The following is a 12658-nucleotide window of genomic DNA, read 5'->3' as shown; positions in this document are numbered from 1 at the left end:
CTGGAGTGGGGAGCCCGGGACTGACGTAACATCAACGGAGCTGTGTGTGGATCCAGGCCTGTCTGTCTACCAGGAGCCCTTCATCATGCTCTAGTTAAGCAGTGAGGGGCACTGACAGAGCTGTTTTGAGGGCCCAGATCTCCAATGGAGGTGCAGCAGGTTGAGAATAAGGCCTGGTCGAGGGCCCAGAACTGCAGCCAGTCAGGACTGCAGGTCACTGGACATCTCTGTATTTATATTATGCTGTTCAAGAAATTGCAGGTCCTCCTAGAGAGTCTGTGCCTGTCCTTCCTCAGTTTCTCCTCCCAGAAAGTACATGTGCAGGGCGTGTGCGTGCGTGGGAATTTTGTCCAGCAGCTGCCTGGCCCTCCAGTGCTACTAGGACTCATTTCATGAGTGCTAAAAATGTATGAAATTCTCCCCGTAAAGGAAATAAATAAATCAGCAAGGTGATGAGAGAAGGGGCCTCCTCACGCTCTGAATCCCATACGCGTTTGATCTATAGAAAATAATGAAAAACTTCGGTTATAACGGCCCTTGGGGAATAGTCTGAGCCTTGTGGCTGGGAATGCAGTGAAATGTATTAACAATTAATAACACATGAAAGCAACAGTCTGGGCCATTTGATGCTTGTAAAAATTTGTTGCCGAGCTGGATTTGTTCTCGTTTTGCCCGCTCCAGTAAGAGGTGTGGAGGTGCTGCACGATCCCCATTGGTTTGCTGATGAGCACCTCTCTTCAGCGATCGGTGGCTGAAGATGGCTTAGCTAAGCCTTTGGAGTGAGCAATGCAGTCATCTTGAACGCACCACAGGGCAAACTTTACAGTATGTCGTATCATCCCTTACATTTCCTAGGCAATACTTTTCTACACAATGCATGATTAACTTGTGGAACACACTGCCACTAGACGGCATTGAGGCTGGGTGCTTGGCAGGAGTTAAAACGGGATCAGAAGTTCTCAGTTACATTTGACTGGATAAAAACACAGGTGGAAGGAACATAAATCCACATGCTTCAGGACATACACCAATCTGTAGCTGGTGGTGGTCAGGAAGAAACTTCTTCTAAGAGAAGGTTATTGCAGAATTGTCTGTTTCAGGATTTCTTTCACCTCTGTTTGAAGCATTGAAATCAGAGAGACCGGATACTGGACTAGATGGACTACTGCTCTCTTCCAGTGGGGCATTTCCTATGCCCCCATAAACACAGCCGGCAATTGCAATTGATGCTAGAGCTGTGTGAAAGTGGAAAATGTTGACATTCCACTTGGAGGCCTTCCGTCTCATTTCTTCATTCCCGTTTGAAGGCCTAAGGTGGAGTGTAGTTTTGTTCTTTCGTATCAAAGCCTGGAGAAAATGTGAATAATCTACAGTTGGGTGGGGGGGGGGAGGATTATTCCTTGCACATCCGTGAAACGATCAATTCCACCTTTTCTTCTCGTGGTGAGTTGTTCAAAAACAGATCCCGGTTCCTATGAACAGTGCCCAGCACAATGGGGCTCTAGCCTCCAGGAGCTACCCCAATGCACTGGATAAGCCTAGGAATGCATTTTACCTTCACAAGCATTTGCCAAAGAGTTTTTGTGAACACATTTTCAGCCTACAGGTCATTTGCAAACTGTTTACTTCTCTGAGGCCCATGACAATTTCTTGTCCAGTAGTCGTGGTGTGTGACTGGTCCTAACAAGAGGACGTGAGTTGTAGCCAAGAATTTCGCGGGAGTCCAGGAGGGATTGGCGGGATTTAGGTAAGGAGAACATCCAGCATTCTAGCCATTAGTGCTAACAAAAGGCCTGGTCCACACTAACCCCCCACTTCGGACTAAGGTACGCAAATTCAGCTACGTAATAACGTAGCTGAATTCGAAGTACCTTAGTCCGAACTTACTGCGGGTCCAGACGCGGCAGGGAGGCTCCCCCATCGATGCCGCGTACTCTTCTCGCCGAGATGGAGTACCGGCGTCAACGGCGAGCACTTCTGGGATCGATCCAGGATCGATTTATCGCATCTAGACCAGACGCGATAAATCAATCCCAGAACATCGATTGCCTACCACCGGACCCGGAGGTAAGTGTAGACGTACCCAAAAGAATATTGACAGGGAAATCAAACCTCATGTTTCAGGGCTTAAACCAATCTCTAATGATTAGGAATCAGGAGGAGATATTCATGAGGGGCAAATTATCCCTCAGCTGCTGCTGCAGGTCCTTCCGTCTTCCTCTGACACATGGCTTGCTGGCTGCTGTCGGGACAGGACACTGGACTGGGTGCACTGATGTTCCTCTGAGGTGTGCCCATCATATTTCTCTGGGGAAGAAGGTATCTGAGCCCTTGCAGTGGCATCTGAGCCCTTGCTGTGGCCGGCCACCTCACCAGCCGCTGTTCCTTGCCACCTGGCTGCCCCACCAGTTGCAGTTCCTCTCTGCTGGCCACCCCGCCAGTCACGGTTCCTTGCTGCCTGGCCACCCTGCTAGCCACTCGTTCTGCTCACCGCCTCGCCTGCTGCTCGTTCGCCGGGCGACTGACAGTCACCTTCTGCTGCCACCTGCCTCTCTGCTGTGGCCTCTGCACGTCTGTCTCTTAGTGATTTTCAGCTCTTTGCGGGCTGGGCAGAAACACTGCCCCATCTCAAGTGATTTCAGCTCTCTTTTGAGCACTTCAACATAACAAAAGTCTCCTAATAGAGCCTATTTAGCTCTATCTTTGATCAGTGGGGGAGGAACAGATTAAATCAGACTGGGGACACTTAGGGGGAGTTGATACCTGCTGGCTGGGACACCTCTCCCCACCCCTTTGACTTTCACAGGGCTCTGGCATTCAAGCCCCTGGCTTAGCAAGTTCCTTTCAGCTGAGGGTGACCCCTCAATTGGGACAAGCTCAGCACAGTTCTGCTCCCCTTTAGTCAGACAATGAAGTTAACAACATTTCACTCCCCCTGCATTCCATACTAATGTGATTTGTAACCCAACACCAGCCAAAGCTGATCACTGGAGCGACACAGCTCCTGTCTGCTAGATACCTACGCAGAGTAGGTGTGTTCATGTAAATACAGTTTGTTCCTGAAGTCTCTCCCACTCCCGAACTAGCTGTCAGGGGAGAATTCATTCAGACCCTGCTTACATCCAGAATTAACTGTTTCCAGGAACAAAGCGACTGTACTGTACACGCCCCCAGAAATCCCAGCCTAGGGTTTGGGTCGAGTGGGGTTCCGTTGTGTGGAGGCTCCCAGGCAGTAGGATTGGCTAAACTGGGTACCTGGGCCGGGTAAACTCTGCAGTGGAGACACCCTCAGAGGCCTATTTGAAGTACTGTTTCAAGGCTTGAATTCCCTAAGGGCTGGTCTGCACTGAAAACTTACATCTCTGAAAAGTCCACATCCTGGAGAGCTGCAGCTATGCTGATCTAACCCCAGGTGTAGACAGCACTAGGTCTTCATAAGAATTCTTCCATTGACCTAGTTACCACCTCTCGGCGAGGTGGATTATGGACAGTGTGACAGACCCAGATCAGTGGGGTACAGGAGTCTGGTAGAGGGCAAATATACTGGTCACTGGATGAGTAGTTTTCTGTTCCCTGAGTGACTGGAGCAGGGGCTGCACTAGAGTAATCAGGAACCTGCTAGAACCAGTTAAGGCAGGCAGGCTAATTAGGACACCTGGAGCCAATTAAGAAGAAGCTGCTAGAATCAATTAAGACAGGCTAATCAGGGCACCTGGGTTTTCAAAGGAGCTCACTTCAGTTTGTGGTGTGAGTGTGAGGAGCTGGGAGCAAGAGGCACAAGGAGCTGAGAGTGAGAGTGTGCTGCTGGAGGACTGAGGAGCACAAGCATTATCAAACACCAGGAGAAAGGTCCTGTGGTGAGGATAAAGAAGGTGTTGGGAGGCGGCTATGGGGAAGTAGCCCAGGGAGTTGTAGCTGTCGCGCAGCTGTACCAGGAGGCACTATAGACAGCTGCAGTCCACAGGGCCCTGGGTTGGCACCCGGAGTAGAGGGCGGGCCTGGGTTCCCCCCAAACCTCCCAAGTCCTGATCAGACACAGGAGGAATTGACCTAGACTGTGGCTTCTACCAGAGAGGAAGGTCTCTGGGCTGTTTCCTGATCCACCTGGTGAATCTGTGAGGCAAGCAAATCCGCCAATAAGCGCAGGACCCACCAAGTAGAGGAGGAACTTTGTCACAACAGTGACAGGAGAACCCCTCCCGGCTCTGTAGTGAGTGTCTACACTGAAGCACTACAGCAGTGCTGCTGTAGTGTTCTAAGTGTAGACGCAGTCTTAGACACCTGTATAGTCCTCATCAGGCACACAAACTGCCCCACGGAAATCAATGGGCTTGCTGTTCCTCTCATTTACAACGGTGAGGCTCCATTAACTTCAAAGGAGTGACTCCTGATTCACAAAGGAGAGCAGAAACAGACCCAACCCGGAAAGAGGTCAGCAAGACTTTGCAGGGTTGGTCTCTTAGATCTGCAAGCTGTTAAAAGCTGAAGCTGTGAGGGCACAGAGGAGTCATTTGTGCTGAGACAGGGGTCACAGGAGCTTACTTGGGTGTGTGTCCAACTCTACAGCTCTGTTCTTTCACAAGCACCCTCCCATGATCCCTGTTCAGAGCTGCTGTGGGAATGATACTACACACATGTCCCCCCTTCGCAAGCATCTGGAAGGCAATGTTCTTTTGAGAGAGCCCAGCGAACTCGCTGCACTTTATGTTAATTGTTTCCCCGGCCTGAAGTGCAGGAGATAATCTTCCAAGATAGCATTACTAGAATTGAAACGCAAGCACAGATTATCCAAGGACAAACCATTATTTGTGGCCTAATGCCAGGGGAGAAAGTTAATAGCATTATAAATCAGGAAGCACAAGGAGACGAAGATCTTTTCAGATCTCCTGCTTTCCTGTCTCCCTTTTGGGTGGGGATGGATGTGTCTCCGTGATCACAGCTGGGAGCTATCCCTGTAAAATATTCCTGGTGGACGGCTTTACAGTTCAGACCTAGTTTTAAGTGGTCAGTTTCTGTGGTCAGTTACACCACTGTCGATCCAGCACTTAGACTGCTATGTCTCTGGGGCAGAGACCACCTTTGTGTTCTGTGTTTGGAGTCAGAGTCCCTGAGCAGTTGTACCAGTGTAACTCTCTATTTGAGGTACTTCTATGGTTTCCATGGCTGTAGTGTCTGAGCGCCCCTCAATATTTAATGTATTTATCCTGGCCACCTCTGTGAGCTAGGGTAGCGCTGTTATTCGGGTGGTACAGATGGGTTCCCTGGCACAATGAGACTAAGGCCCACATCTTTAAAGGTATTTAGGTGTCGCTTCGCTAAGCGCTGCAATGCCTAACTGACTTAGGAGCCTAAGTCTTACCGAAAGAAAATGGACCTTAGGCTCCCAATCAGTTAGGCGTCGCAACATTGAGTGGAGAAATGTCCAACCCAGGACTCCCCTGTCCTAGTTGAGCACCATAACCACTAGGCCATCCTTCCTGCCACAGAGGAGAACTGAGTTCCTCGTCTACAGACTCCTTGTTGTTTTTGTAGATACAGACTAACACGGCTACCCCCTGATACTTGACATAGAAGAGTAGAGCACAAGTTTCTGACAGCCTGGTTTTCAGACTTTCTGGGCGGCCCCAGCTCCCACTGACTTCCGCTGGACTTGTGAGTGCTCCGAGCTTCTGAAAATCCAAACCCAAGCGGCTCTCTTCGGCTGCGTCTTCCCGAGGATAAAAGATGTGTTCTGAGCTCGCATTAACACCCTTGTGGAGACAAGGCAGTTTGTAGTTTTCACCTGTATTCAAGCCTATGGGGAAACTGAGGCTTTAACTCACCTCCTAATTAGGCTTGGTCTGTACTGCAGGGTTAGGTTGACATAACCTGCCTTGCGTCGACCAAGCTGTGGAATTGTCTGCAATTAAATTTTTGACATAAGGGCCTCCCTACGCCGATTTACTAATACCACCTCTCCGAGCGTATACACTGCATCGCTTACGTCGACTGTTACTGGCTGTCAGGAGCCAACCCACAATGCCCCACGCTGACAATACAACCGATACAAGCCCTCCTGGTGTGGACGTGCACTGCCACCACAAGGAGCCAAGTGTGCAACCCTACAAGCGATTTTATAACTGCAGTGGCTGTGTGCCAATGTACATTAGGTCGACGTAATAGTGTAATGTAGATGTGGCCTTAGCATGAAAACCACTAACTGCCTGGTCTGCCCTAGACTTTTACCTTGAGTTGAGAACACACCCTTTTTCCTTAGGGTTTATAAGCCCACAGTAACTGGTGCGCACTAGCTGCTCTGCGCTAACTCCCCATGCAGACACACTTACTGTGCATTAAGCGTGCATTTGTGCACATTAGCTGAATGCACTTCGGAAGCGTATTAAGCTAACCCGCCTGAGGGCACTCACCGTGCAGTAGGATTGTGGACATGGGGAGTTAGTGAGGAGTAGCCAGTGTGCTGTGAATGCACACCTCGGCCCACTGCACGCTAACTTCCCCATGTAGACAAGCCCGTGGTTACTGCAATAAAGGAGTCTAGGGGCTCAAAGCCTGATTCAATGCTCCTGCAGCTACAGTATTACCTTTCACTCCCACGGATCCCAAAGTGTTCGCTAATGGATTGTACACATTCAGATCTAGCGCAAAAGCATTCCTATAGCATCTGCCATTCAATCCGAACCTTCCACCAACCTGGTGTAGGAGATTGCTGTCACTATCCCTCTTTTACTGTTGGAGAAACTGAGGCACGGAGCGGTTATGTGATTTCCCAGTGAGTGGGAACTAAACCCAGGTCTCTGGACAGAATGTTCCACCTCTAGGGCAGAGGGGTGGCGTGCGTCACAGATGGATGCTCCCAATAAGGCGGGCGCATGCTGCCTAATGCACAGCTGCTCTCACTGCACCTCCTTCCCCAGGTGGCTGGGTTAGGAGAGGAGGCTGTTGACGCGGGGAACCCCCCGATCAGCAGCGTGTCACGCGGATAGTCACCGGAGACAGCGGTTTGAGGCCAAGTTCCAGCTCCACTGTTCTGGCAGTGCAAGCTGTAAAGCCGGTGGGCCTGGCCCCAGTGCAGGGGGGGGTAGGGGGCATATCCAGGCAGCCCCATGCCCTGGCGATCTCCAGCTGCCAAAACACCACTGGGCAGCCAGACTGGCCCCAGGGTTGGGAGGGTGTGAAAGTGGCTTATGGACCTTAATGGTCCCCACCCCTCTGCCCTAGAGGTGGAACATTCTGTCCGAGGGCCTAGGCTGGCAAGGTGCACCATTAGTGGGCATTAAGGAGGCTCGGGATTCCCCTGGAGAGGTTGGCAGGGGCTGGGGCTGGGCTCCCAGCTGAGACACAATGGCTGGGGTAACACATGGGATGCTCGCCCTGCTGCTACCACCACGCATTCTCTCTCCACTCTGCGGGGCTCTTGGTCTGGCACTTTTCACCAACCATCCGCAGACGCAAAATGTCACGAGCCGCTCGCTGCTCGCACCAGGGCCCCTGTATTCTGTTCGTGGGGGATTTCGTGCTGCGCCGGACGGAACCTAAGGGCTGTTGTAATAGAAAAGAAAACCGGACCGGAGCGAAGTGCGTGTTCTCGTCAAAGTCAAAAATACACAGGTGCTCGCGGCGAGCTGCTCAGGATAGATCGACAATGATCAATACACGCTCGTCACTGCTTTAACTCAGGGAACAGTTGGGCCGACTATCCTACAGCACAGCACTGGGGGCAGCCACGGAGGGTCCACGGTGGAGCAGTGTTGAGGACGAAGTCCATATGAAAAAGGGTTTTTTTTTTTTTTTTTAGTCCTGGTCTTATTGCCTGCTTCCTGGGAGGGAATTGCTGAGACACGCAAGTGTGAGCCCTCATCTCAGGTGATCTCTTGTGCCTTCCATTGAGGATTTCTCTGGCCATTTTGTCCCATGTGTGTTTAATCACACTTAGCACCACTCATTCAGCGCTTGATGCAAGCAAAGGCTTCCCCCACGTTAGCTAAATAACGCTCCCTGTGATGACTGCACCGTTGGGAAGGGTTATAAAATTATCCTCATTTGACACATGTGGGAAAGCAAGGCAGAGCAGTTCAGTGTCTGTCTCAGGTCAGAGATATGAGTCAGCGTCAGAGGCTGGATCCTGGCTCCCAGACCTGTGCTCGGCCCAGCTGGTCACATTCCCCTCCTCCTCTCCTCACCCCTCTGTTAACCCTTTCCTCTCTATCTCACAGACCTCCAGACCTCCTAGCATGCAGCACCCGAACAGCAGGCTTGTAACAGCCTTCCATGTGTTGGCCTGGGGGAGGAAATCTTATCAGAGCCTGATCTGTAACAGCCTCCCATGTGACTTCCACATGGCATAGGTCCCTTCATCCATCTCTCTTCCCCTTGTCCTCCTCACCTGGCTGCTTCTCATCCTGGCCGGCTTCCCCAGTGGAGGAGAGTGTCTCTAGGACTTGGGAAGGGCTAACAGAAGGAAGCCGTTCCCAGGAGCCGGATAACTCCTGGCTGTGCCTCTGTGCAGACAAGTCAGAAGATGTGGTGGGGCGAAGCAGGGCATTCTGGGAAAAGTGAGTTGACATCTGGAGGAAGAATGGGAGGCTCTGTCAAGCAGGGTGATACAGGCCCAGGGCAGCATGCGGAAGGAGGGGTGGAGGCAGGCTATGAAGTGGGCTGTGGGTTATGAGGCATGGGGAGTATTGCAGTAGCTTCAGCCATGATCAGCTTATTTGTACTAAGTGCTGGCAAACACCTAGGGAGAGACAGTCCTTTCCCCAAAGGCCTTCCAGTCTAAATAAAGAAGACGAAGGGTGTGGGGAAAACTGAGGCACGGAGCAGGGACGTGACTTGCCCAAGGTCACCCAGCAGGTTAGTGACTGTAGCAGGAATGAAACCCAGGTCTCCTGACTCCCAGTGCCCTACACACTGGCCCATACTGCTCTGCAAAACCGCCCACCACTTTAGTTCCTTTCGGGCCCGGTAGAGCCTTTCCATTTGATGGCTCTTCAGTGTCTTATGGAAAAGACATTGAGCTCAACCTGGTTCCCGAAGGCCAGGTGTTCCCACGGCAGCAGCTGGCCCCGGCAGGCTCACGCCGGGATTTGTTCTGGTTCACTGGCAGCCGAGAAATGCGAGTAAAGATGGAAAAACAAAGTGAGTAATTTTTCACCCTGTCAGCTCCAATGTGAATGAGGCTGGAGACCGACCTCCCCCGCACCCAGCGAGCGGTCCCGCCAGGTCAGCGCTGAGCCCGTTGGCAGGGGCCGATGCGGGAGAAGTGCGGGTTGCAGCCTGTGCTGGGCCTGCATGGTGGAGCTGGACGGCAGAAAGTTCTGGTCTCCAGGGCTATGGACCCAACACCTTTCTCCAGCCAGAAATTTACACTGGGCCTGATCAAAGCCCATTCCAGTCAATGGGGAATCGTTCCGGGATCTTAAAGGGAACAACGCTGGGCAGCTGTTTCTGGACCCATCAGCTGTTGCATGTTAATATTCCCCTGAGCTCATCAACATTTGAAGTAACCAGACTAACACCAGCGTCCGAGAGATCGTATCTGGCCAGGGGATAGCACTGGGATGCTCTCTAATTTCAGAGTGTGCGATGCCTGCTCTTTGGTCACCAACCGTCATTAAGTCATTCAGTTGTTTTCTGAACAATGTCCAGGCTCTTTTGAAATGCACCACGTGTGTGTCCGTGCATGAGTGGCTCTAGGAATGAATTCCCATGGTTGGTTTTCACAGCCCAAAGTCGGGGCTGCCTCCTGGATCGTCACGTCATTGTGCCGCATCCCGCCCTTTCTCTCGCTGGCTGGCACGTCCGAAAGGAGCGGAGAGGGTGTATTTCAACAGCCGTCGTCTTCTTCCTTTGATTGTTTCCTCTTTGTCCTCGCTAGCACCGGTTCATACAAAAATACCCTTTCCTGGCATTTGTGTGGCCGATGGTTCCATAGATCCCTCTGCTGGCTTTTCTTTCTCTTGTCTTCCCCTTTTCCTTCCTACGTGTTCACGTTAACTCGAGATGCCATTATCGGGAAGCTTCTTGAATAGCAAGTTGCTCCTGACCAGTAAAGTGTCTGCGTTTTGCTGTGCTGTGTCAATGAAGCTCTGTCTGCATAATGAGCACCAAGAATATTGGGGGGGGAGAGGTCCCTGTTCCTATTGAAGTCAGTGGTAAACTGCTTCTGACTTTATTCAAGGTGCAGCACTGGGAGGTTTGCTACCCAGGCTTATATGGCCCCTGATATCTCTGCTGAGTGCCAACATAGGTGCAATTGTGATCTTTTCTGATGGGGATCTCTTGTACGGCACCGGGGTGCAGGCAATCTGGCCTAACGGTCACAGCTGGGCTGGGGTAGGCGGTGAGCAGGGGTCAGAGAAATCGCTAGCGCCAGGGTCAGAGTCGGGCCGGGGTCAGAGATGAGAGATCAGAGGTAGGCCCAGGCTGGAGTCACGGTCGGAGACTGGCAATCAGGGGACAAGGTGAAGTCTGAGTGATTGCCCAGATACCTTCCTGGGGTTAACTAGTGTGTGGGGCTGTCAGAGGCCTGCAGGGTGCTGTCACGATGGGTCCTTCGAGAGGTGCTTCCTGCAGTGCCCACTCTCCGCAGGGCTCCCTGGCTGCGGCTCTCTCTTGTTTTACACCCCTCCCCACTGGGAACGGGGGCAGCTCCTTTGGTACGAGTCGCTGAACAGCCGTCCTGTCCTATAGCAATGGCTTGTGTCCGCTCCCGGAGCTGACCTGGGACTCGAGAGGGGAAAGGTTCTGCAGCCTGTTACAAGAGCTGCTCAGAGGCCTGGGCGCTCCAGGCTAACAATGAATAGGTTCCAAGGAAGAAGATGGGCCGTGTGGTTCAGGCACTGGATGGAAAGCAGGGTCCAATTCCCAGCTGTGCCTCAGACTTTCTGTGGGTACCTCAGGCCAGTCCCGTGCTCTCTCGGTGCCTCGGTTTCCCCGTTTGTAAATGTTGCCGGTGTCCTTCCTTGTCTCCTGGGGGGCTGTCAGCATAACCCAGCTGCTCAGATGTGGGGTTGGGGGTGGGCATGGAGAGAGCCTTTTATTCTCCTGTGATTGCTTGTATGTGTCCATGTACATTGCCTCTTGGATTCGTGGCGCATTCGGAGTCCCAGTGGCGTGGGCCAGTGTGATTGACGGGGAATTGTCTGACCTTTTACTAATCCTTGTTTGGAGAGGTTTTGACCATGCTGTTTTCTGCCTTGCTTCTCAGTGGTAACGAGACGGCAGCCTACAAGTACAGGTACCGGCTTTTCTACCCGCGGGTCTGCATGCCTCACGGAATGCTGCATTTCGCCCCCTGACATCACGCCCCTGGCCAACGAGGGCTGGACCATTTGCTTTTTAACCCATTCACTGCTGCACCCCCTCCCACCTCCCGCCACTGAGCTGCCTCTAAGAGAGAGCTGGATTGTGCCGGATGCATTGGCAGCGCAGCTAGTGTGTTCTACCTGAGCATACCTGGTCTATTTAGTACCACTGCAGGTGTGTTCTACCAGCACCCACTTAGTGCATTTCGTTGCACTGCAGGTATATTCTAACCTTGCATACCTGGTAATATTTTGCAGTGCATCTGGTGCATCTGCCTGGTCTATTCAGCCGCAAAGCTTTTAATTGCATCGTAACTATTTGACTAATAGTCTGGTGTTTATTCGGACGCTGGGTGGCCTTTTTGCCAGCACGACACAGTTCTCGAGCTCGATCTCCCCTTCGTGATCCCACCGTGCGCTTCATTTGTTTCCGTCTGTAAAGGGCTTCGGCTGCAAACAGCCTGTGCAGATGGAAAATCCCATCCGTCAAAAGGCCCCGCCTTGTGCTTTCTACCCAGCAAAGCCGTGTGAAAGGTTGGGGTTTCTGCGAGGCCTAGGGAACGTGCTGCCGCCGCCGGAGCAGAATACAGGGTGACGCGCGGCTCCAGCGCTGTTACTTGAAGCTTGATGGATCCAACTGGGACACTGCAAGCATAGGCTCTCTCACTCCTGCAGAGGTCATGGTGTCCTGGCAGAGTCCCCAGTGATTGGCTGAGCCGGCTGGTCTGGAGCAGGCCCTTCCTTAGACAGTGGGTAGCACAAACCGTAGAGGGAAATGCAAAGGGAAACAGACCCTTTCAGAACTGTGGCTAGGGTTGCCAGGCTGGCGGTTCCGGTCGGCACTGCGGACTGGGCCGTTAAAAGTCCGGTTGGCAGCGCAGCGGGGGCCTGGGGCTAAGGCCGGCTCCTAGCCTGCCCTGACTCCATGCGGCTCCGGGAAGTGGCCACCAGGTCCTCGCATCCCCTAAGCGCATGGGCAGCTAGGGAGGCTCTGCGCGCTGCCCCCACCCCTAGTGCCAGTTCCGCAGCTCCCATTGTCTGGGAACCGCGACCAATGAGAGCTGAGGGGGCGGCGCCTGCAGGCGTGAGGGCAGCGCACGGATCCTCACTGGCCGCCCATGCACCTAGGGGCTGCAAGGACCTGACAGCCGCTTTCTGGGCAACAAAATGGCAGATGAAATTAAATGTTGATAAATGCAAAGTAATGCACCCTGGAAAACATGATCCCAACTATACATAGAAAATGATGGGGTCTAAATGAGCTTTTACCACTCAAGAAAGATCTTGGAGTCGTTGTGGACAGTTCTCTAAAAACATCCACTCGGTGTGCAGCGGCAGGCAAAAAAGCAAACAGA

General features: G+C 52.4%; 1 protein-coding gene across 4 annotated transcripts in view; it reads left to right on the top strand.

The window, feature by feature from the left end:
- The window catches only part of LOC101952224 (beta-arrestin-1), a 173398-nt gene that overhangs the window by 38074 nt on the left and 122666 nt on the right, over positions 1–12658 (top strand). Inside the window, exon 2 of one of the 4 annotated variants that reach the window (XM_065596396.1) lies at positions 11207–11236. The exons of the other annotated variants lie outside the window; for them this stretch is intronic. Within the exon in view, the coding sequence (XP_065452468.1) occupies positions 11207–11236 (30 nt within the window). The remainder of the gene's footprint in view (positions 1–11206; positions 11237–12658) is intronic. 4 annotated transcript variants of the gene reach the window in all.

This window comes from Chrysemys picta, chromosome 1 (genome assembly GCF_011386835.1).
Source record: "Chrysemys picta bellii isolate R12L10 chromosome 1, ASM1138683v2, whole genome shotgun sequence".
Taxonomy (NCBI): Eukaryota; Metazoa; Chordata; order Testudines; family Emydidae; genus Chrysemys; species Chrysemys picta.
The sequence above is the reverse complement of the archived record's forward strand: the minus strand, read 5'-3'. Positions and strand labels throughout refer to the sequence as shown.